Here is a 25,438-nt window from a genome sequence, read left to right as displayed (position 1 = left end):
CATACAATAAGGAATAAAAACCATGATGGAATAGGAGTCAGGATGGTGCCACCGTTATTAAAAAGGGGACAACCTCACTATGATGTTAGATGGTATTAAGAGGAGGATGACATTCCTCTCCCTGGATGTCCTTCCTACCCAACCATCCAGACCAGCATCTTTGAAGGTCCACCCACAAAGCCATCATGGATCCCCAGAGCTGGAATTAATCTCACCTTCTTTGAATGCCCAGAGCACTTTACACTTGAACTGTGGCTGTTTATATACTTGTCTCATTTCCTTAAGGACTATAAGCTCTTTGAGGACAGACTATTTGACTAATTCATTTTTGTATTACTCGGTATCATACTAATGATCCTCAGTAAATCTTTAATGAATGAACCGGAACAGAATTCCCCCACTACATTAGAAGTCTGAGTCTGCAGTGGGTCTGTAGTCTCAGAGATAAGCAAAATAAGTGGAACAGGTCAGAATAGAATAATGGAACAAAAATGTTTAAAGAGTGAGAGAAACAGAATCTACATTGGGGGGAAGGGAAGCCAAAGTAATTCAGCCTAGAGAAGTGAACTTTGGAAAGTGATATCAAGGGATCTTCAAATATATTAAAGAGGTAATTAAAAGAAGGCCTGAAATTCTTTTATTAGAGCAAAACAAAAAATTACTCAGATGTTAATGGGGGCAATATGGATAAGGCCTGCTGAAGAGCTTCCAGAATATAGACACTAGGGTGTGATACATGGGAGGGGACAATGCCATGCCTTCTATGCCTGCAAGTAAGAAAGCATATGATGATGACAGAGACTCTGGTGAGTTGTTTTTGCAAAATTACTTGTGAAACAATTATAAGCTTTCAAGTTTTAGGATTCTTTTTCTTTTTCTAAGATGCTGAAACCTGTTTTAAAGGAGAAGGGGAATTTAGTCTAGGAAGGACTGGGAGGGACTCAAGTCTGGGATTTGGAAAGCAAAATGGGACCAACCCACAGAGAGAGACAGCCTTTGATGTCCTGACGATCAAGGACCATGGCTTAAGGACCAGACTCTTAAATCACGTGGCATTTACTGCCCCAGATTAAAAAAAAAAAAAAATTCTTCTGTGGATCACCGTCTGTGGTTCAAAATGGCTAGCTTCCAAAATCAGTCTTAACTTTCCAAGGGTAACATTTGGAAGTCTTCCTGCAAGAACAGAGTGGAGCCAGTTTCTAGAAAGGGCAGCTTAATGATCTTCTACTCCCCCCACCCCCAAATCATTAAACAGTGTTCCTCTCCCAGAGCCCAAGTTCATGCTGAGGGCAAAGGGAATTAAACGAAGAAGCGGAGCCTGCAGCTAAGATGAGAGAGTTGCCAAGGACCTAATTTTAGGTTCTCGCTGCCCCAGCTGACATTCTGCGCTGCTGGCTCAGCCATGAGGACCACAAGTGTGGCTGCGAGCCGGTGACCGACAGGGGAGAGCATCCCCCTGGCCATCTGCAAAAGCAATTAGTTTGCTGTTGGGTGTGTTTTGAGAGCGACTACCACTAATTTCTCCATCAACACATGTTTCTTCAGGTGTTCAGGAGGCAATAAGGGAAAATGTCAGTGCTTGGCTGAAGTTCCCACATGCTTGCCGTTCTAATATTCATGCTTCTCCACTTCGGAGTGTGCTCCAAAAGGAAACTAACTTTGGAAACCTTGGGGTTTTCATGGCGAGTACCTCCCTGCTTTCCTCTGGCTGTGAGCTTACTGCCACCACCTAGGGAAAGTCTCAGCTTTGGCTAAATATCCATGGGTACAGGGGATCAATTCCTGCCCGTCGTGGGGAATTTCTCTGCCACTCTTGCACTGGGATTTAGGCTGTCCCTCCATTCTTCACATATTTCCCAGCCACAGGTTTCATGCTCAGATTGTCTTCTTCAGAGGGCAGACAATAAGAGCTGGCATCTCTCAGATCAAAGGGGAAACAGAATATATTTTAAAGTGACAACTTTGTTATCCTGCAACCAGAATAAAACCAGAATAATAAAATGATATAAATATAAGCTCCTAAATGCTTCCATACTGAAATGCCACCAGAGAGCAAAATCTCCTGCATAATTATGGCAAGGAAACTCTCTTTACAAACCACTCACAAGAGCATGTCTTATTTTGGCACAATTCTTATGCCTGGGGCAGCCCACCAGGGAGACAGAGATTGTGCATCCCTGCAGGTTGGGAACCGTGATAACTGTCTGGTGCTCTCTCTCTGCAAAGGAGGCTCTTAATAAAGGCTAATTGCCACAGGCAGTGAAAAAGGAGGCTGGCACTGCCAGGCCAAGGGAGTGCACCCTTGGTAGACATGTCCTTGGTAAGGGCTGCTGCTGTCAAGGTGTGCAACTGGCCCCAGCTGCTCTCGCTTCCTCTGTGTTTCTCTATTTTCCTGGTGGCTTTGCTTTCCCTGTCTACTCGTCCCACGTCCTATCTGTCGGTCTGTCTCTCTGCTGATTTCTGCAGCCCCTCCCACATGCACACATACATACACACGCCCGGTCCCCACCACCCCCTTCCCTGTCTCTTGGCGCTGGCCCTTTCATCTTCTCCCTCGGGGATTCGAGATGTCGCTGCAGGAAGTGCTTGTCGGCCGAGGCGGCAGCAGCAGAGCCCTGTGGCTTTGACAAACCTCATTTAATTGGGAGGAAGCCAGGAGAATTTGAAAGAACTGAAACATCCACGAAACTCCTTTTATCAGGCATAATTTAAACTCTGCATGGAAAAACCTCTATATGTATAAAGAAAAGTCAACTTCCCTCCTGCTGTGAGCACTCCTCGGCTCCCCCCCAGTGCAGGCAGGCTCCTGCAAGATTCCATCTTTTCATTTTTCTCAAAGTGTCAAAGTAGATTTGGGCTCTGTGGCTGGGTGAACAGAGAAGGAATACAGATGGATCTCTCTCTTACACCCGCACTTGGGTGTGCGTGCTTGTGTGCGCGCACACACACACACACGCAGCAGATCCCCTCTGTTGGTGGCTCTGCTTCAGATGGCATCAAAACCCAAGTTTCTAACAATGCATCAGTTTGGACAGTGGCTGTTGCTTGCTAATTACTTTTTATCAGGGCAAAGCTTGTGCCCAGGACATTTTGAAGGTCCCCAGTGGTTCTCAGTATGTAGAATAATAGATCCTGGAGGAGGGCCAATGAGGGAGGTCTCGCTGAGTGGAGAGAAGGGAGTGTGAGTGTGTAAGAGTGTGAGTGTGAGTATGCATGTGCGCGTACACTCCTGAACATGGGTGTTTGCCTGAAGTGGTAGTTAGAAGTCCCAGGCCCAAAAGAAGAAAGCTTAAGAGGGACCTAGGGGCTTAGACTGGGAACAGTGTATTAGGATGGGAATAGGGGAGAAGATGGGGGTACAGTAGGAGTTAGGGTACTGGAAAGGGAGTAAGAATCATAGGTTGCCTGGAATGTCTTTTGTTCCACCCATATGCCAAACAGCGCCCCTCCCCTCCTTCCAAATTCCAGTCCAGATTCACCTCTAGTCCAAACTCTCTCATTTGAGTTATGCTAGTTCCTCCCAAGAATTGCCTTTAGCACACAGATATTCTCTGAACATCTGTAGCTGATTATGCACAGACTTCAGCTGTTTAGATATGATTTGTGCTAATATGTGTACAAGGGTGCCCTGTTTCCTCTTCCTCACCCCTTTTCCTCCCACGCCGTAGGATCCTTGAGGTCAAGGACAAGCCTCTTTTTTCCCTCAATTTTTATAGCACTTAATATGTTCTTGACACTTAATGGCAACTTAATAAATCCTGATGACTAACTCTTCCTACAGGGTTAAGTAAGACATTAACCCCAGTTGTATGATTATAGTTATTTTTGGAGATCCTAAATAACTCATTTTAATAATAAAATGCCTCAAGAAGTCCCAAACTCAGAGCTTTGGGCTGTGGCAGGGCAATGTCCTAGATACGGCAGAGCTGTGTTTGCAGACCCTGGAGGCTTTGGCCAGACCGTATGTCCAGGCCTCTTGGGCAGCAGCTCCTCACTCTGTCCTCATTGTCACCCCACATGCCATCTCAGGTCCCTCTTCCCAGTCTGAGCCCCTACAACTTCTGTTTAGCTTTCTTTTCTCCCACTTAGGGCTTCTAAAAATTGTTTTCAGGGACCCCTGCGTGGCTCAGTTGGTTAAGCGTCTGCTTTCAGTTCAGGTCATGATCCCAGAGTCCTGGGATCAAGTCCCACATCGGGCTCCCTGCTCAGTGGGGAGGCTGCTTCTCCCTCTGCCTGCTGATCCCTCTGCTTATGCTCTCTCGCTCTCTTTGACAAATAAATAAATAAAATCTTTAAAAAAATTGTTTTTAGTTGCATAGTGATTGTTTCCAAAGAAACCCCACCTAAGGATGGTCCCCCCAAACAGCCAGGCCATGACCACACTGCCCACATCCTCTGCCTAGCCCTTCCTGGCCACATTCTGAGAAACATGAGGAGAGCTCCAGCCACATGATCCCTCAGCAGATTTCAGATTTGGAGGATGACTTCAGGCCCAGGCAGCAAGGCTGATTTCAGGGTAACTTGTGTTTCCGTGGGCGTTGGGCCTGGGAGGACGCTCCCCTCCCCCCAGCGCCCCACCAGGCACTTCCTTCAGCAGCATCAAATTACCAATCAAGGCAGGCCAGCTCTCCTCTTGTGACATCTCCATGTCACCTATCATCTTACTCTCTATGGAGAGAGAAGGGGGTTGTTGCAAACTCTGGTTTTGCTTCTCCTGGCAGATACTGGGGAAAACAAACAACTCAGAGGCGACTTTCATCTCATCCAATTTCTTTTTTTTTTTTAAAGATTTTATTTATTTATGCGACAGAGATAGAGACAGCCAGCGAGAGAGGGAACACAAGCAGGGGGAGTGGGAGAGGAAGAAGCAGGCTCATAGCCTGATATGGGGCTCGATCCCATAACGCCGGGATCACGCCCTGAGCCGAAGGCAGACGCTTAACCGCCGTGCCACCCAGGCACCCCCATCTCATCCAATTTCTAAGACTGTCTATGTGAAATGTGTGGATCGTTACAAGGAGGTCTGTGTCACCTCAACCCACCAGTGCTTTAGAGTTTTAGAGACTCTCGTAGAAAACTCAGACAAGATTGGGTCCCCTCTTGTTTCTCTCAGGTAAATCGACCCCTAAACTCATTTCTGGTTGCAAATACTACAGTTCCCCAGGAACTGTACACACACAGACACACACACACACACACACACACACACACACACACACACACACACGTGCACGCTCCTTCACTCACCGTTGGGAAGCTGGTGCAGCTGAGATGGCAGGGCACTGAAATAGTCATGAACCAGGGCCTCCTGGGCGGAGACGCGGTCTCTAGGAAAGCCTCTCAGCATTTGGGAGGCCAGGTCTTCAGCCTCGGGAGCCCGGCCCAACCTGGAAAAGTGGAAGAGAAAAATAGTTACTCCAGAGGCCTCCCTTCTAGAAAAATAAAGGTGGAAAGAAGAAAAGTAGAGAGAAGGAGATGGCTAGAAGAGTTTCAAGTAGAATTTTCCTGGGATTAGTAAAGTTGATGGCAAGTGGAAAAATAACCCCCCACTGGAACGCTTACCTATCCTCACTATGCTCTCATTCAGCCTCCACCTCCCCACTGGCTCTGGGTACCATGTATATATATTCGTAAAGGACTCAGAAATATAATTATAGAAGCAGAAATGTGTAATTAAGGATGCTGCTTTGAGGGACAGTGCCCACCAAGCAGAAAAGCCCAATTGGATATATGTTCCAAGGGCTGCAAGCATAGCATCCTGGAGGGGAGGGAGGGAAAGAGGTAATTTTGGAGGGTGAAGCTTGGGTGGAAAACACCCTTATTTACAGTGTTTCTGAAGCTCAGCCCCCACGGTATTACCTAAGAAGTGCTCTTGGTTCCCCCTGAGATGTGGCAAAGAAAGAGATAACTAAGTGCCCAGATTACAGTAAGGACAAATCCTCGAGTTGACCTGTGTTGAGTTGTAAATTTGGAGATGAGCAAATCTGTTAGTTGAACAACTACCATGTGTTAGTAGGCGATTGACTCTGGAAGACACAAGGAAGACTGTGCCTTCTGACAGCTTAGTCTAGGGGAGGAGTCGGACACTAAATCATCATAGAGACGCATAAATACCTATGCAGAAAAGGCTCAGATATCTGACTTAGAGTGGGAAGAGCTGGTCAGGGAAGGCTTCCCTGCGGAAGAAGCATTTGAGCTGAGTGTTGAGGGCAGGGGAGAGGCAGGTAGTGCAGGGTGAGATCTGTGTGTTCAAAAAGACCCCGGGGATGAGGGGAGAAGAGTGAATTTAAGGAGAGGAGGAAAGGCCAGTTGGCTGGCCTGGGACCAAGGGAGAGAGGGGATGGATATGAAGCTGGGAGGGTGGCAGGGACTGATCCTGCCAGACTCGTGAGTCTTAATTTTCCTATTTACTTATACTGTTTGAAAGTTTTTGCTAATCTAGAGCCAATCATTTAAGTACATCCATCTCTAGAGCCCACAGTCAGGTTTACAAGTGGAAAGCCATGAGACAGAAAACTGTGCAGATTCCAGGAGGCAATTAACCACAGGACTGATGTCTGACATTCAGAATTAGGTTGCATGGCCATGCAAATCCCCAATTGAGCAAAAGTAAATGAGCTTATTTAATGTCGAATATACATACCCACCTAAATAGACAAAGAACTGATACCCTCCCCTTCCTGGGTGCCATGATGCAGTAATGCTGGAAATCCTGGCCCAGAGTTGTAAGTTGCCTAATTTTTGCATAAGATTTACCTAAAACCTTTTAGGTATCTGATTCCCATGACATAAAACTGTTTCTACAAACAGAGAACTTTACCCTCAAACTTAGCAGTCATTGCTTCATAGACTTAAGATAGAGGAAAATTTGCAACTCCCCAGTCCTTGCCAATTTCCAGGCTAGTTAAAAGAGAAGGGAACACGGGGTGGAGGCCTGCTCATTAGCTTGAGGCCTGAGAAAAGGCCAGAAGGTATTTTCTCCATTCGGGCTGTCTTGCCCAGGCACAGGTTTTCAGGGCCAATGAAAGGGGGGTTTGGAGTGGGGGAAGGTGGTGTAGATCACTAGGGCCTAATTTCAATCTGGAGGGACATTCAAGGAAAAATCTTGTGATAAAATTTTTTATATAGTCCACCCTTGCTATAGGGGGGTGGGGTGAAATGTGTGCCAAAATCATGCCCTGAACCCACTCCATGAAACTCTAGGGGGTGCACGGGTGGGTAGGTGTTGATGGTGGGGGGGTGGTGATGCATCTCTCAGCTTCCACCTCCACAATCCCACCCCAGTCAATGGTTGGTTCTCTCCACACAGTCCTACGCATTGGCTTACAATAATAGAATCGTTACAGAATTGCTCTGTAGACGGGAGCTGCAATCTCATTGGACAAGGAAGGCCAGGGGACCTATTTTGAACCTGTGTTAGCATGGCACACATACTCTTTGTATTTAGACTGTGGTTATGTTGGGTGGCTGGGAAAGCCAGGAAAGGAAGTAGTAGGGACTCATATAAGAAGAACTGACTTTTCCTACCAGATGGGTAAAAGAAAGGAGAGTAGGTACTGATCAGCAATATGAAGACTTCTTTTTTAGGACTTTCCTTTTCAACTAACCCAACACTTCCCTCAAGACTGTATCAAGGCTTTTAGTGGGGCCAGCCTTTGTTCCAGTCTCATGGCTTCTAGGCTATGACTGCTACCACCCATTTCTCCTGCTCCTTCCTCCCATGGGCCAAGTGCGTGTTGATCTTCCCTGTCTACACCACGTCTGTGCCCTCCTGGATATGAGCCTTTACTAGCAGCACTGACAGTGGGACCACCCAGTCTGGTCAAGAGTTCTGCTACCTCTTGTGACTGGCGTATTGCATTCTTATTTGGGAGCTGAGAAAAGAGCTCCGGGAATGCAAACGTTGCTTCTTTGGGCACAGATGCCAATTTACTTCCATGTTTGTATCGTTCTGCTTCTTTCTGCCATCTATAATCTTACTTACTATCCACTGCCTTTATTGTCACATTTCTGTAATTTGCTACCTCCTCTAACTCTTGCCAGGACAATTCTTCACTGATTATAACCACTTTGGAAAAGAAAGTTGGCATGAAAAGTGACATTAACGAAAGTTAATTTGCCTACCAGCACCTTTCCATATAGACTAGATGTTAATAAATATTATGTGTTAGAGGGAAACAAACCATAAGAGACTCTTAATGGTAGAGAACAAACTGAGGATTGATTAAGGGAGGTGGATGGGGGATGGGGTAACTGAGTGATGGGGATTAAGGAGGGCACTTGTTATGATGAGCACTGGGTGTTGTATGTAAGTGATGAACCACTGAATTCTATTCCTGAAACCAATATTACATGGTATGTTAACCAAAATTTAAATTAAAAATTGAAAAAAAAATTATGTGTTAGGCTTGTGATGTTAAATACCAAACATGCCAGGAGCATCTTGCAGAGTTAAGAGAACCCACCCATCCAATTAATGAGAGTCTGTTAATAAAGAGAAAAATATTCTCTGATGAATCCCCCCTTCTAGTAACATTTCTAGAAGCAAGAAGTGTTCCATTGTCAACATAATACATATTTATTGTAGAACACTTAGAAAATGTAGAGAAAGAAAATTACAACTATCCCACCACTCTGAGATAACCCCCTTCACTCAAAGATAATCACTATTGCTTTGATGTTCCGTTTTTCTTCTTTAGCCCTTTATTTTTAAGTGGATACAAATGAGATTGTACTCTACATGCTATTATACCCTACTTTTCCACTTCACTATCTTGATCATCTTCCCAGGACTTTGAACAGCCTTCTAGGAGATAATTTTAATAGCTACATAGCATTCTGTTATGTGGGCATACCATAATTTTCATAGTTGTTTCCTTGTTTCAAAGTTGTTTTCTTTTTTGTTAGGGGGTGAGAGGCTACCATTAAAATCATGCTGTGACATCCTCAATGAGAAATCTTTGTGTACCTGCACAATGATTTCCTTAGTATAAATTCTGAAATCCCCAGGTTGAGGGACATACAACATGTTCAGGTATTTGATTAAGAATACTAGCTAGTTGTACCAATTTCCACTTCCTCCGGCAGCCTGGGAGAGTTCCTGTCTCTGTGTCCCGGAAAACAAATTCATTCCAGCAGACCTGAATTGCCACAGACTTTGTCGCTTATAAAAGTTGCTAAAAGAGGGGCGCCTGGGTGGCGCAGTCGTTAAGCGTCTGCCCCTGGCTCAGGGCGTGATCCCGGTGCTCTGGGATCGAGTTCCACCTAGGAGCCTGCCTCTTTCTCTCCCACTCCCCATGCTTCTGTTCCCTCTCTTGCCAGCTGTCTCTCTCTGTCAAATAAATAAATAAAATCTTAAAAAAAAAAAAGTTGCTAAAAGAATTCAAATTGTAAATCAATCCTACCGGAAGTGCTGGGTGTGAGGACATCCACATTTAATTTTAGAAGTCCAGAGTAGAAACACAAACAATAAGAAAAAATGAAAATCAGGCTTTGTGGTTGCGTGAAGCTCCATCCACTGGTCATCACGAGACACATCTACAATCTGGTGCTTCTCCAGGGCCTGAGGCAATAACCTTGATTTCCCAGCACAGCCTGGCTCTGGGTATAAAATTCCCACTGCTATGACTGCCATTTACCTTTCCAGTGGAAGGGTGTTATCTGTTTGCAGCTCAAGGCTGGTCGTTGTCAGCTCACCTGGGTTCTTTGTTCTTTTCGCTTAGATCCACAGAAAGAGGAAAAAGAGCAGGGATAGTGTGGGCACTATTTTTTTTTTTCAATTTTTCAATTTGTTTTTATTTTGAAGTAATTTTAGGTTAGCAGAAGATTTGCAGGAATAGTCCCCAGAGTTATATGTTTACCAGCTTCCCCTAATGTTAGCATTCTACATAAGCATAGTCAAATGATCAAAGCTGAGCAATTAATATTGGCACAATGCTGTTAACTAAGCTGCAGGCATTATTCAAATATCACTGTTTTTTTTTTTTTTCCAATAATGACCTTTTTGTTATTGTTCTAGGAGAGTGGGTACTTTTTTGATGCTGCCAGTTTAGGACATGGTAAAGCAGGCACCTACAATAAGAAATATATCCAACACTAGGAGGAAACAACATCAAGGAAGCTGTCCATTATCTTCCAATCAATCTGCCAAGTGGGTGTGTACCTACTAGGCCCCTATCTATCGGGTCACCACCAAACCCCAGGCAATGCCCTGAGGTGTATGTATGGCCCATGCACGGCTCTTCTGTACCTTGCAGAAATCTTGCAGAAAAGCCAGTGATACCTCAGCTCCTCTTTATCCATCACACTTGCAACCCGACTCAGTTGGCAAAGTCACAGAGCCCTGTGTACCAGGTGAACCTGGGCTCCACCTTGCTTAGCCTGGTAACCATGGCCAAGTTACTTCACTTCTTAGAACTTCAGTTTCCACCTCTTGGAACTGGGACTTTGGTTTGTGAGGAAGAAATGAAATAATACATTGCAAACATTCCACGGAGGGTTAGTTCAGTGACAGAGTCCTTCTTGGAGCCAAGAATTTCCGCGTGTGATCATCTAGACCAGTGTTGTCCAACAGAACTTTCCATGGTGATGAAAATACTCCAGTTCTGCCCCATCCGATATGTTAGCCACTACTACATGTGGCTGTTGGGCCCTTGAAATGTGACTAGTGCAACTGAGCAACTAAATTTAAAATTTAATTTTAATTACTTTAAATGGCCATGTGTGGCTAGTGGCTACTGTATTAGGCAGCACGTCTCTAGATATTATCCTTGATTTGAAGATGTGAGCGAAGAGAAGCCAGAAGTCTGAGCTAAGACAAAGGTACAGCTGGGACGAGACAATGGGCAGAGGTGGTGGGTCTTGTGTGTGGTCAGAGATGCCAGAGGGATACTCAGTGAGTCCAAGTCCTGCTCAGCCTAGAAGGAAGGGCTGGTGCAGTGATAGCAGGGGGCTCTGGCACTTTCTTTGGCCCATGCAACAGTGCCAACAGCAGCCTCATAGGGTATTGAGGTGGTTTGCAGGTTTGGAGTTACCATTTATTTTGGAAGCCAACAGTGAAATGAAAGAAAGCCTTAGGGCAGTGCTAATACCCAAATATCTCTAGCTGGGGTCAGGGAGCCTGACTATGCTGGCAAGAGAAAGTTTGCACATCTTGCATGAAAGGGTAAACAGCTGGTTCCGGGGGACCTGTCTCCAAAACAAGGGGGGGTTTCAGGTGACACAGTGAGCTTGCAGATAAGAGCAGAGAACGCAGCCCTCCTGAGGAGACCTGTCCCTCCCAACAAGAGGTCCTTGGTAGCCCGCAACTCTATGTTCTGACCTCTCTGTGCTCTGATGTTCACTCTACATGGAGGCTTTTTTAAAAATGCATGAACAGTAAGCATGAAAAAAATCAAACAAAATTCGGTTGGGTTAAACCCTACCACATTTTCAGGGAAGAACAACGTTCAAACATTCAGTTAGGATCTCTCCCTTCTCCCCACCTGCGAGAGTGTGTTTTTCTTTGACATTTGAGCTGCTTCCCCTGTCTCTGACGTTTTTCTCACTGCCCTTTTTGTCTCCTCACTGAAGCAAAAAGAACAGAGCCTCGGCTAATTACTCTCAGATCAAATAATACTGGTTATTGTAATTGGTCATTGTCCGAAAACACTGAGTTCTTCTTAGCCCTGAGGTTGCCTGGCACGGCTTAGTTAGCTAACTATTCCGGGAATGTCTCTATTATCTGTTTTACTTTGTAAAAGAAACTAGGGATTTGTTGAAAGCTGGTAATAAAAGTCTGCCCTGGTCTGAGCCGAGACTGCGTGGAGAGGGCCTGGGAAAGCATGACCTCCATGAATCAAGTCCCCCCCCCCCCCCCCAATAGCCACTCAATGATGTTATTTGGTTTCTCTGTGTTGGAGAATAATAAACCCACTAGGTTTTCTTGCAGGGCAACACTCCCTCATTCTCAGGGCCTCGGGCATGGTCGAGGGGCACAAAACAATTTTAATGACCAAACTCACTGAAAGTAAAATGGTTCATAGAGAAAAACTAACACACTCACAGGTGGCTGGCTCTCCCAGAGGCATCTTCCTGGGCCCTATGGCCCCCAGAGATCCAGGTGCTCCAGGGGACTGAGGCCCTGCTTGAAAGAGAAATTTTCCAAGGTGGTACTTACCTGTTCCAGACATTTTGAAGGCTTCGAGGCTTAGGCAGTGGGAACCATTCTGGAAAGCATACACAGACACATTAAAAACCAAAAACAACCCTAAAATCCTAGTGCCAAAACATTATTAAAATTCTACATGTTCTTCTCAGCTTGGGCAAAGAGAGTTCAGGCATCAGGTAGGCAGAGTGGCCTCTTCTCACTCTGAATTTTCATGATTCTGTGAAAGGTCACTGTTATGGGTTGAATTGTGTCCCCCTAAAATTGATACATCAAGGTACCTCAGAATCTGATCTTATATGGAAATAGGTCATTGCAGTTATAATTGGTTAAGATGAGGTCATGGGTGTGGGCCCTAATCTAATATGACTGGTGTCCTCATAAAAAAAAAAAAAAGGAAATTTGGACGCAGAGACAGACATGTATAAGAGAAATGACACAAAAGGACCCAAAGGGAAGACAGCCATCCACAAGCCAAGGAGGGGGGCCCAGAACAGATGCTTCCCTCAGGGCCCCCAGAAGGGAACAACCCTGCCAACACCTCAACTTTAGATCTATCTAGCCTGCAGCACTGTGAGACCACAAATTCTGTGGCTTAAGCCACTCAGAGTGTGTGGTACTTAGTTATGGCAGCCCTAGCCAACTAATAGAGTCACAATATTCATGGAAGTCAGCACACATTTATTCAACATCTACTGTGTGCAGAACATGTACCAAGCGTTGGGGAGAATACAAAAGAAACCAACAGAAACCTCCCCACACTTGCAGAGCCCACAGTTCATTTGAGAACAAAGCATGCGTGTGTGTGCATAATACGTGAAAAGTCAGGTGATGAGCTCAAAAGTGGTAAAAGGGAATGGGACTAATTTTATATGTCACTTGCAGTAAAAATGGAAGTGAATTTTGACTTGAATAATCCAAGATGGATGATGATAAGATCTGTCATTTTCTTTGGAGCACTCTTTATAACACATGAATAACGGATGAACACATCTATTTTTATTATTTTTGGTATTGACACTATTTAACCCAAAATAAAACAACCATAAAAAGGGACAATTTCTCATTTATTCAAGAAGTACTAACTGAACGCTTACTCTGTGTAAGGAGGTAAGAGGAGCTGCAGGGCTATAAGCTGAAGCTCCTTATCAGATCCCTCTATTTCCTGCTCCAAATTGAGAAAAGAGTATTTCAACTCTCATTTAAAATGATGTTTCTGCTTTATGCTTTTCTTGGGCCTGAAATGTATGTGTTTTGTTTTTAAAAGATCTCTTCTTCCAGCTCCTATAGGAATGGAATACACCAACGCTGTTTATTTAACAAAGAATTTAATCCTAGTTGGGCAAAAAAATGATTTTGATAATACTGATATATTCATGTCTGTATATGCATTTAAAAAAGACCTGGAAGATTCTTCATCTGATAATGGTAATGGTTCTGGGGTTTACTCCTTTACTTCTGTGCTTATTTTCTTAAATTATTTTTTATTAAAAAAACACATTATTTTGTAAAACAAACAAACACATTATTTTGTAACTTCGAAAGTAAGTTCAATTAAAAATAGAATTTATAGTGCCAAGACTTGTAGAGTGAAAGGAGTGATCAAAGAAAGTGATTTCAGTGGAGTTTTCAAGGTCAGGTGTAATCAAATGACAACGGCTCTGCTGGCGGTTTCATAGTCCCAAGTGGGCACAAAGGGAAGTGCTTGTATATACACCTTCTTTGGTGTCTCTTCAGATGATTGTGCCTAAATTCAAATAACCAGTAAAGATAGATAAGAATATCTGGTATCTGTTTAGAATGTTTATTTCCAAACCACTTTCTGCTGCCTATTTATGGTTCCTCCCTGGCCAAAGAAAATTAAAATATTTCCTCATTCAGTCATAAACCAATTTCCAGTCAACATAATGAAATTCATTTCAGTGCTCTCCCATGTTTTGTTTTTCCCTTTCTAGAGCCCTATGCACTGTGTTTTGGGGGTCTTTAGTATTTTAAAACTATTTCCAACTTTAGCGTTGTTCTTGTGGGACGTGGATTTGGAATTGGCTGAGTCAGGGCTCCAACACTGCACCTTGGGTTTGCAACTTTGCAACTGCGGCTGCAGCTTCCTGACACTTTAAGCAAGGTGGTTTAACCATCGCCAGCCTGTTTTCTTAACCCAAGTTGGAGGTCATATTCGCCTCTCAAGGACAAAGTGATTCGTTGAATTTATTGGGATTTGTGAGATACTGAATGTAAAGTGACTGCCTCTGAGCATGAAACAAAATAAATCCAATTCTTTTTCTTCTTTTGAGAAGTGGTGGGCAATAGAAAGCCTGTGCGTTTAGGACCCTGGAGCTGGATTTTGAGCGCGTAGTGTGGCGCTTACTCGCCCTGTAACCTGGGGGTGTTGCTTGACCTCCCAGAGCCTCGGTGCATCTCCTCCCGCCTACAGAAGGGGAATGATTATAGGTCCTGCTCCGTCAGGTTCTTGTGAGAATCAGGATGGTAAGGGTAATGTTAGTATTTCCTCACTCTTTGCCTCTTTTCTTTCTGCCTCTTCTCTGGTCTGATGTACCATGTTTTCCTCTCTCCCCTCAGGTGTTTCTGTCTTATGCTTCTCCTTCAATAACTTGCAGTTTCATTGCACTGAAATTCTAATGCACTCCGAGCTCTAGTTCTTACAAGCCCCACCTGATTTCTCCCCAGTCTTCAGCATGGGCTGGAGGTTTGCTTCTCAGCTGTGCGCTGTAGGAACACGAACATGGGCCAAGGTTCAAATCTCCCTTCTGCGGCTTGTGAGCTCTGAGATTTGGGGGAAATTAACCTCTCTGGTTTAGTAACGCAGAAGTTTCCTAACCTGTAAAATGGGAATACTTTTCCAGTTGCTTGGGAGGATTAGATAAGATGAAGCACTTGGCATATAGTAGGGGCTCAACAAATATTAGTCTTATTCCTTTTTCTTTTTTTTCCTTCTTGTTTTCATCTCTTACTGTGGAGAGGCAGCATGGTTAACACAGGGGTTCTCAAGCCAAACTGCATAATTAGCCTCACCTGGGAGAGTTTTGAACCGAAAGGAACCCCTGGCTCCACCCTGCAGAATCTGATACAGTGAGCCTGGGGACAGCCCAGCATTGGCCCGTCGTTATGTTGTTATTATTGTTCTTAATAATCTCCAGATGTTTCTCATGTGGCACCAAATGAGGCAGAAGGTGCTGGTCTAGCAAGTAGAGTAGGGTCGACCACTCATCAATGACTACCACACACTTTCTCTGAGGCTCATTGTCTCAATTGAGCTAGTTGTAAAAATTCAGTTAATCAGGGTATATATAAAAATTGCAGAACATAGTGTCTGATGCATACTTATGTTTTCAAGGCGATGAAAGAGGAAGCATGACAAGGGAAAAATCAGTCCTCAGAAATTCTGCCATTAAAGGCTGACCTGTAAGAGTTGACCCCAGAGGCAATAAAATGACATTGAACTTGAGGTTCCATGTCTTGCCAGACTGTGTCTGAATCTCTTCCCCCATCTGCTTTGTAGCTACATTAGATCAGATGGAGGGATTGGTGGGTCCAGGGTACACGCAGGTTGCTGTTTGTGCTTGTTTGTGTTCGGCCCGCCCACCCTCATGCAGATAATCTGATGCTGGGTGACCTTGCCTCTCTCCCATTGATTTTTCCCAGTAGTTAAGCTGCAAGCGATCAATGAGAGAATGATCCATAGATAGGCATTTTACACAGCACCATTTCAAGAGGTGTTTGTTTCTCTGGCTTCAGGATTCTCTCAAAGAATAGGGCTCTAGGTAGCTTATTTTCCTTCTCTTTCCAAAAATGATGGTAAAATCAATAGACCAAATTTTTCTCCATCTTTTCCTACTGCCTTTCTTTTTAAAAGAGTTCTCATTTGAATTCAATTGGAATCTGAGGTAGGAATAGCGAAGTAAGTTGCAAAAGGAAATTTAAAAAGTCGAACGTATTAATTTCTGAACTAAATGGAATAATAAAATTAAAATGAGGGCAGAAGTGTTGCTCCCATACAAAATAACACAGTTTTTTTTCATAAGTCTTACTTCATAAGTGAAATAAGAAAGCTCATTTACAACAGATCCAAGTCAACAGAGATTTGCTGGTTGATTGATAAAACATCATCAGAACCATCTTGAGTCTTAGCTTAAGGTAAAACATTTTCTGGTTTCCATGGTCTTACCACAGCCACCCTAAGGTTATCTTATAATGCAGCCTACTGAATTACACCTCTGGAATGTCCCAAACACAATGCATTCTTGAGATACCATATATTTAAATAGTTGATAATGTTGTTAGCCTTATTTCACTATCTCAGGTAGTAACTTTAAAACTTCACTGCAAAACTCTGTAGATCTTCTCCTACCCCCCTCAACCACACTCACGCCCTCACAGCCACTGACTTCCTTAGGCTTTGGCTCCAGGAGTCTAAACTTGGCTTTCCTGGGTCTTTACCAGGCTGTCGATTCTCTTTGGCCATCATCATCAGGATGCTGAAAGCCGGTGCTCTCATGAAGTACATTCTTTGGCATTTGAACCTGGCACACCAACTCACATTGGTAGCTTATCACTTTTCTAACCCTGCCTCAAACTTTCTGTGGATTCTAAGAACATACTTCATCCTCTGAATGGTCTCTGCAGAGGAGGGGGGGGCAGGCCTTGCTCCTGGTAGGTGGGGAAGGTGAAGGGAACTGGCATAATCAGAAGTCTCTCGCTCGTTTCCCCGGGGCAGGGGTGGGGTAAGTGCCATGTTTAACATCTGTCCACCCCCATAAATGATGTTTAAGCTATAGTTTTTTTTTTTTAAAGTAATGTCTATACCCAACGTGGGGCTCGAATGTACAACCCTGAGATCAAGAGTCACACATTCTACACATTGAAGCGGGCAGGTGCCCCGAGCTATAGCTTGATCATATGGTGTTTGATGATGCATCAGGTGACAACATTTACCACTTCCCTGTGGTCTCCACAAATGTTTAAGGGCTGCACGTGTGCTCAGCACTGGGCTGACATAGACATGGTATTGCCTGTCCCCCAACAAGCTTATGACCATATGATTTTCATGGTGTTATGATTACTATCATCTTCTGGTCTTCTCCAGCCCCTCTGGCTCTTCCTGCTCAGCCTCCAAAGACCCCTCTCCCTCTGCCTGACCCTTCAGGACTGGTGCTCCAGAGTTCTATCCCAGTCTTCTTTCTCCTCACATTCTCTTTTGGGTAACTGAATTCACATGGGGGCTTCAAATACCTCTTTAATCAGCCTATTTCCAATTTTGTATTTTTACACTGGACTCTTATAATCAAGGGCTTGTATTTCTTTTTTTTTTTAATATTTTATTTATTTATGTGACAGAGAGACAGCCAGCGAAGAGAGGGAACACAGCAGGGGAGAGGGAGAGGAAGAAGCAGGCTCCCAGCCGAGGAGCCGGTGGGACTCTATCCCGGAAAGCCGGGATCATGCCCTGAGCCGAAGACACTTAAAGACTGCGCTACCCAGGCGCCCCCAAGGGCTTGTATTTCTGATTGCTTTTTAGACGTCTTCTTTTGGTGGTCCCATAGATATTGTAATCTCAAAATGTTCCAATCGTACACTCATTACTTTCCCCATAAATCTGTTCCTTCCCCCTTTCTTTTCTGTGCCTGTGAATGGGCCTCCCATTCACCCATTGGAGATCCATCAGTTTCTCCCTCAACATTCGAATCCTATCAGTTACAACCTCCCCTTGACTCTACCACCTGGATGCTTTTTAGATCTGTCCCCTCCATTCCTTCTCCATTGCTACTTCTCTAGTTGAACTTAATATTCGTCTTCTAGAATCTAAATCATGGCCCCATTGCTTCTGATCCCCTTGCTGCGTACCTGCTGTCTTAGGGATTGAGTGTGCTGTGCATTGGGCAGACGGACTTGGGTTCAGATACACCGCCAATTTAATTCTACATATAGTATTCCAAACAATTTTTAAATTTAAATCCTGCCATATCACTTCCCTGTTAAAAATTATCCAATGCCTTCTCTTTGCTTATTGGTCAAAGTCCAAATCCTTAGGCTGACTACAAAGCACTTCCCAATCTGGTCCCCATCTACCCTTCCAGGTTAATCTCCAGCAATGTACCACCACAAAGGTAACATTCTAGCTTCCTTGAGCAATTTACCTGCTTGGTATATAATCAAATAAGCACGCTTTCTTTTTCCTTTGTGTCAAGTTTCTTTGTCTGGAATGTCTTCCCCCTCTTGCTCACCTGGAGAAAGCCCACTTAGTCATCTTTGAGACCCAGCTCTGTCTCTCTCAGACAGTCCCTAAATTTCCCAGACAAACTAAGGGAGCTTTTTTCCTAGTGTTCCCAGAGGTCCCCAAGGGATGCTGCTATAATAATACTTTCCAAGTTGTATTATTTATATTTTTCCCCTCTAGACTGTATTCTTTGAAGGCAGGTAGCGATGTCTTATTTATTTTTTAATCTCCTAGTCCCTAGCACCTACCATTCATAAATATTATTAAATGAATGAAAAATTGATATTATCCTGGATACAAAATAAAAGTGAGATAAATTTACTAAACCTTATCCTTAAAAGGTAAGAGTACCTCAAGAGAGCCTACTTAAGTGTCTTTCTCTATGCCTTACAGAGATGGGTAGAACAAGGCACTGCCATGAAGGTGGGTGGAGCCATTTCCATGATATTTGGAATCTTAAGGTCCCTTTTCTTGAACTGGAAAGGACTATAGCAGAGTTTTACTTTAAAATTTTTTTTGTTTTACCTGCTTTCACTCATTCTCAATTCTTCCTAATCTTAACTACTTTAAGACCTTCTAGTCCTCCTCAATAAAAACTAGTAACTGCCACCAAATAAATTAAATATGAGAAAACTAAAAATAAATGTAGAAACTAGAAGAAACTATTAATGAAGATCAAAGTAGGCTGTGTATCTAAATGAATTTCACTGACTGATTTGGGGGACGGGTTAATAAAGATGTTAATAGTAACTCCCCGGGAGCTTTCGGCAGCCTTGCAGAAGTGCAACGGTAATGAGCCCAATCAGGGTTCACACATTAGCTCTGGCAAGCCAGGGCTGCTGGGTCCCAGGATGGGGATTCCACTCACATTACATTCCAAAACATGTCACCAAGCTCACAGACTCTAAAACCAAGTCTAGTTAGAAGGACATAATCATTTGGAAATGAACTTGGAGAGTTCATTTTTAGCTGTCTAGGGCATTGTTTTATTACCATATCTTCCTATTTGCCCTTTGGTAGCTGGAAAGTAAGGTGGAATACAGCTGTGAGCATCACCTTGAAATCCAACAGGTCTAGATATTCCGGAGCACCCCCTTTCTGGCTAGGTGACCCTAGGCAAGACACATCCCTTCCCGAGCCTCAGTGCTCTCAGCTGTAAAGTAGGGATGAAAACACTGCCCCTATCCGATAGGGCTGTTGTGAAATCAAAGTAAAATAATGTAGGTAAAGTGCCTAACTCAAGCTAGTGCTCAATAAACAGTAGTTATTATTATCCAGAAATAAGGTGACTAATAACTTACATGTACTTTCTTGGCCAAGTGGGCAGAACAAGGATTATTAGAGACCTAGAGGGTGTGATTAGAAGTAGAATTGCACGTTTTCTAACTCCTGGTCCCTGATTTCATTTAACAAATATGTATTGACTCACTACTATGTGCCAGCTAGGGGGCATGTATAAATTACTAGAAACCCTAGAAGTGGTCAAGTTTGCTCTGTAGAAATCTTTAGCATTCTTTCTACCATACACGCGTGGGGTGAAATCAACAAAGATACCACTGATGCCTTCTGTGATTTAGTAGATTTTACTGGCCACTCATTATGTAGCATGTAGACACTAAGGGTTCTGCCAGGGAAGAGCCCATGTCATAGTGGGCAGTCTTCTGCAGCATTTTAAGCGGGGGTGGGGGAGGTGCAGAATGGAGCCTTCACCAGAAGAGACAGCCTTAACAGGTGCTCACACTGACTTGGGTAGAAATTTGAAAACTGAGGATCAGCTCTTAGAGACTGAGAATTCAGGTAAGGTTTAGGCCCAACAAGCTAATACAGAAGTCAGTTCTGGCGCGGGGAGGCGCGCCTAATATCTAGAGGGAAGTCGAGAAAGCTAAGGGAGCCAAACACTAAAAACAGGCATAACTTCATGGGGTGCCTGGGTGGCTCAGTCAGTTAAGTGTCTGACTGGTTTAGGCTCAGGTCATGATCTCATGGGTGGGGAGAGCTCTGTGCTCAGCGGGGAATCTGCTTGAAGATTCTCTCCCTGTGCCCCTCCTTCTGCTCTCTCTCTCTCTCTCTCAAATAAGTAAATAAACCTTAAGAAAAAACAAAAAACAAAAACCAGGCATAACTTCAATTCTCACACACCTGCATTGAGTCTGAACCCTGGCAAGTCACCAGACTACTGAATGAACTTCCATACTGGGTAAAATAATGGGGACTAACTTACTGTGTACACCTACTGGAAGTTAGGAACCATGGCAGGTAAGGTTCAATAATTTCACTTATTTCTCAGAACCACTCTGCAAAATGAGACAGAGGGATGCAGCATGGCTAATGGAAAGAGAACCAGGTTTGGGCGTGGACTGACTCTTCTCCAAGCTAGGAAATGCCTCTGGGTGAACCTGAGAGAAAGTCTGCTTCCTCATGCCTGACACCGCACTCCTCTCAGCGACATGGACCCTGGCAGGCAGTAGCAAGAAGTAGCAGTTACCTCTGTTCTCTGTCTGGTGCCTAAGAACACTTTTAAAATGACAGGATTGCTCCCATTTTGCAGATTAGGGAACTTCCTCAAGGGCCCCAGGTAGTAAAAGGTGGAGCTTAGACTTGCCATTTTGTGAGGTGCGGATGTCCATAGTTAAAACCTCTCTTGTCAGTAGTTTTTTCCCTGTTGAGCCCACTGAATAACTCCCTCGGCTGACAGCTCATATGACACAGTGGGTGCTGATGCAGATCTTACATCATGTCCACGGCAAACACAAAGATGCGCTCAGAATCCCTTGAGCCCAAAGCGTGGTAGCTCTTTGTCATCCCAGTAGGGACAAAGATCATTTTAGATTGCAATCATCACCTGTCCCATAGCAGTGTCAGATGAAGTGAAGCTCTCATACTGTATTTCAGTCAAAAGAAAACATTCCGAGTGGAAGGTGAGATTGCTATAATGTAATGTCTGTATTCCACGCCTGTTATTTCTTGCTTCCACCTGGTGGTGGGGAGTTGAAAAAGCAGGCGTCCTGAAGATGACTGGGCGTCTGCAGGATCCCTTTGCCTATGGTTTCTAGTACATCTGATTCTGGGTCCCCGCAGGGCTTTCAGTGCTGCTTTTCTGCCTTTTGATTTCCACTAAGTTCCTCCAGTGGAAAATCTTTCCATGTGCAGGGTTCTTTCCCGGGGCTTAAAGAACCAGGATAATCCCGGATGCTTCCCTGCAGCTGAGCTCATGTCACAAATCAGGCATGATTTTCAGCAGATACTTCTTTAAAAGTTTGAAGGCCTCTGTGGACTTGATTTCTTTCTCAATGGGAACAAGCATCAAAGAGACAGGAATAAAATGCTTTGCACGCACATCAGGAACTAATTGCCAATTTGGCAAATGCATTGACTAATGTCATGCACTGTTATTTCTAAATCCTCTCCTGTCCTTGACCCCCAGTATCTAGATGTAAACTTGGAACCATTAGTGGAGAAGGATAAAGTCTTCTGGTGCCTCAAATGGAATTGAGAGGGATTTAAACTCAGCGCTTTTGAGTGTAGTGAAATGAACCCAGCAGTACATTAATGCTAGGATTTGAGCTCACACAGCATGAGCGCTTTCAAAACCCGTGTTTAAGGAAGCAAACAGAGCCACGGCAGACCCTTTCATTGGAGCAAAAGGAGTTGGATGAAACAATCAATGACACATTAAAAACCACAACTGGGCTGCAGTCATGTGGGCACAAAAAAAAGTTTTTCTTTATCACAGGATCTTTGCATCTAACGAGATGGTGACTGGACAACCTCCAGAGGAATAAGGGCTCCGTTTACTTTCAGTGAGAAACGTCTAAATATTTAGTTGGTTCTCCTAAAAGCCTTACATGATTCTGTAGCAAACTGGTCTCTAAGGTATGATCTTATTAGCTCTATATTGCCATTGGAAAATCTATTTAAAGGGAATTTGGAAAAGAAATGAAGGAAGATATTACCACTGAAAGTACAAATGTTAGCTTATTTTTTTTTCTCTTTCAAAATTAACTTTTTTATGTCCTCCAAATACTTAGTTTAGAACCAACATCCTGCCAGTTAATACTTTCTCTTAGTTGATTCTAAATGGTTCTCCACTTCTTATATATGCTTTATTCCTGTTGGTTTTACTTAGATTTGAAGTGCTTGAGGCTCAAAAGGGGAGGGCCTCGTGAGCGCATTTGGGCGGGGGAGGGGGGTTGGCAGGAGAGGAAGCTAAGAGGGCCAGGGACCTTTGTAAAATTGTCTATAGGGGTCCAGACTTTAAATTCACACTACCGCCTTGTATGAGCAGATTTTAGCCGAGACTAATATCCAGCTTCTGGGATCCTCTCTGCCATAAACCTAGTGCATCCCAGATACGGCATCAACTGGGCTTTAACCTTTTCAGACTTCCTGATAGTAGAATCCCCTCCAGCCCGTTGCTCTTTATTATTGCTTCCTATGGATTCTTATTAAGGATCACCAAAAACGCACGCCACAACCCCCCACCCCCGCCCCACTGGAGGCCAGCACAGCCCCAGTTCACCGCCAGTTTGATTAATGTGTCTTGGCTAATTGTGTGAAAGATGGCAGGCCTTTAGCAAGTGTGACCAGTTTATTGTTCAGCCAATCACAGCACCTCAGTTAGCATGTGAAAAGGGGGTGTTTTGCCGGGGGAGGGTGAGTGTTCCGGCGGCTGAGTCAAAGGCGGAGCATTTTGGGGGGTCACAGAGCAACACCCACTTCTTTGAGGGGATGTTACTATGCTCTACTAAACCTGTAAACCTCTTTACTCAAAGCACTTTTTTTCTCCTCCCTCTTTTTTCAAGATCTTTTTTTCCCATGGTGCAAGCAGGCAAGCCACTGGCTACTCTGCAGCTGGAGTTCACGTTCCAGGGTTTTTAATATTTCACTTTTATATTTCTGTTAGAGGATGATCCTGCTGAGAGTCTGGGAATCTGTGCTCGTCAGAACCCCCTTACTGACACTTGGATATATTGCTCTGAAAGCTATCCCAGGAGAAAAGATTAAACAAAAAAAGCCTACTTTTCAAAGCCTACTTCTCAATCGGCCCACATCAAAATAAGACAACTGGTCCTTTGAAGTAGAGGACACAGAGTTCTCAGCCAGCTTGCTTAAAATGGGGGGGGTAGGAGGGAAGGAAAAGAGGAAGGAAGGAAGGAAGGCAGGCAGGAAGGAAGGAAGGAAGGAAGGAAGGAAGGAAGGAAGGAAGGAAGAAGGAAAGAAAGAAAGAAAAAGGAAGCCTAGTGTGTAAAATTGTGTGCCTCTTTTCCCTTGCCCAGATTTAATCAGATACAAGAGTCCGAATTGATGGCTGGAAAACCTACAACCCTGCTCATTAGTGCCCCAAGAAAACAGGTAATTGGCCAGAGAAACCTGTCCAGGTGGGTCAGTACCAGGTGTTTTTTTAAGCCTGTACAAATAGAAACTGTGTTCCCCTCCTAGATATAGTCCAGACAAGGCCTGGGAAAGGGTAGAGTAGGCATAGATGGACACTGGATGGTTCTCCCAAGTTTTGACCTCTCGGCTCCCTCTAATTAGTCTATGGCTAAATTCAAAGTTTGGGAACTCTTACTGCTCCTGAATGAAAAGGAAAGGAATGGAAGTCTCATCCAGAATGGTGTTACTGCTCTCCCTGTGATATTTTTCTGGCTCCCATCCCCTCTTCTTTTCTCTTAATCCCTGGAGTTCAAGTGTGTGGAAGCAACAGCCGCAGCTCAGTGATGGGGGTGGGTGGAGGGTAGTTCAAAGGGACTTTTCGATTGACATAAGGGGATGGTCCTGGAACACAGATGATGACCCTTTTAAAACATAGTTCTTACGATTGAGTTATCGGTAGTACTGACCCCATGCTGAAGATATGCTGGACTTCTAAGATTCACAGATACAGAGTTAGATACCTTCATTGTAGCTAAGGATGGGTTACAACTCCCTTCCTTTCAAAAGCTTAGCTTGACCCACAGCTACACACTGCCCAAACCCACAGAAGTGGAGGCTCACAAGTGATCATTTCCCCCCGCCCCCCAATAAGGAGAGCTGGTGAAAGAGTGTGGATGAATGAATACAAATCCAAGCTCTCAGAGATCAAAGAATGTACCAGATCCGTCTGTGCAGACCCAACACATAATATATTGCCTGGCAGATAGTAGGTGTTCAAAATTTTTTTACTTATTTGGATTAAATTGAATCCCTACTAGAAAACCAATGCAAAGTATGAACCCTATTGATGTTGGGCCTGGAGAATTCTCTTCATAAATAAAAAATTGCACATTACTTTGAAATGACAGCAAAATGAAAAATGCAACATATTTCTTGCTGTTTTATTGGGACCCAGTTATCTTATTTAGTACAGAATCTGGCAGGGAAGCATTTTGAACAAGTTTCTATCATTATTGTTCTCACCAAGGCATTCTCTGTTAAGGATCACTGCTTATTTGCCTGAACCAATCTGAAACCCAAACGTTTGAAGTTTGGAGGAATAGCATAGGCTCACCATGGCAGATTTGTATAGACACCATGCAAATTGTTTTCTACAACCCATCTGTGGCCCTAAACTTCTGCTTGCATCCATGGTAGGAATCTGAGGTATGGATAAGCAGGGTGCGAAAATAGAACCAGGCTCTTCTAGAGACCATGGCAGCTAGAGATGGAACTATTACAGACTACTCCATGGTCTCCACAAGAAGCCTGTTTCTTCTTCTGTTTCAGACCAAAAGGAAAAGGCACTATTCCAAGCCTTGTGGCCAGAGTGGCATTTTTCTCAGGTGCTACACTTGAGCAAGACAGTTAGAAATGGTAAACTATTTGTAAATGACCCTAAGGCCATTTAGCAATGCATGTATCATTCATAAGGCAGCTGAAATGACTTCAGCTTGCTGTAGGGTTTTCATAATCCTGGCCGGTTCAAGATGCCTGATTCCTATGTATAGCTGTTTGAGCAAAAGTATTTTATCCTGGAGGAAAAAAGAAGAGAAAAAAAAAATCCCTGGCCTCTTATCTCTTTTGTTATGCTCTTTAATTGCTTTTTTAATCTCCCTACAATTTCTTGCTCTCATGAGACCCTT

General features: G+C 43.9%; 1 protein-coding gene across 1 annotated transcript in view; it reads right to left on the bottom strand.

The window, feature by feature from the left end:
• The window catches only part of CDK15 (cyclin dependent kinase 15), a 74,599-nt gene that overhangs the window by 7,749 nt on the left and 41,412 nt on the right, over positions 1 to 25,438 (bottom strand). Inside the window, exons 11-12 of the mRNA XM_002919131.3 lie at positions 12,158 to 12,206; positions 5,248 to 5,387 (exon numbers count right to left, since the gene is read on the bottom strand). Of these exons, the coding sequence (XP_002919177.1) occupies positions 5,248 to 5,387; positions 12,158 to 12,206 (189 nt within the window). The remainder of the gene's footprint in view (positions 1 to 5,247; positions 5,388 to 12,157; positions 12,207 to 25,438) is intronic.

This window comes from Ailuropoda melanoleuca, chromosome 2 (genome assembly GCF_002007445.2).
Source record: "Ailuropoda melanoleuca isolate Jingjing chromosome 2, ASM200744v2, whole genome shotgun sequence".
Taxonomy (NCBI): Eukaryota; Metazoa; Chordata; class Mammalia; order Carnivora; family Ursidae; genus Ailuropoda; species Ailuropoda melanoleuca.
This window is presented reverse-complemented; position numbering and strand designations above follow the sequence as displayed.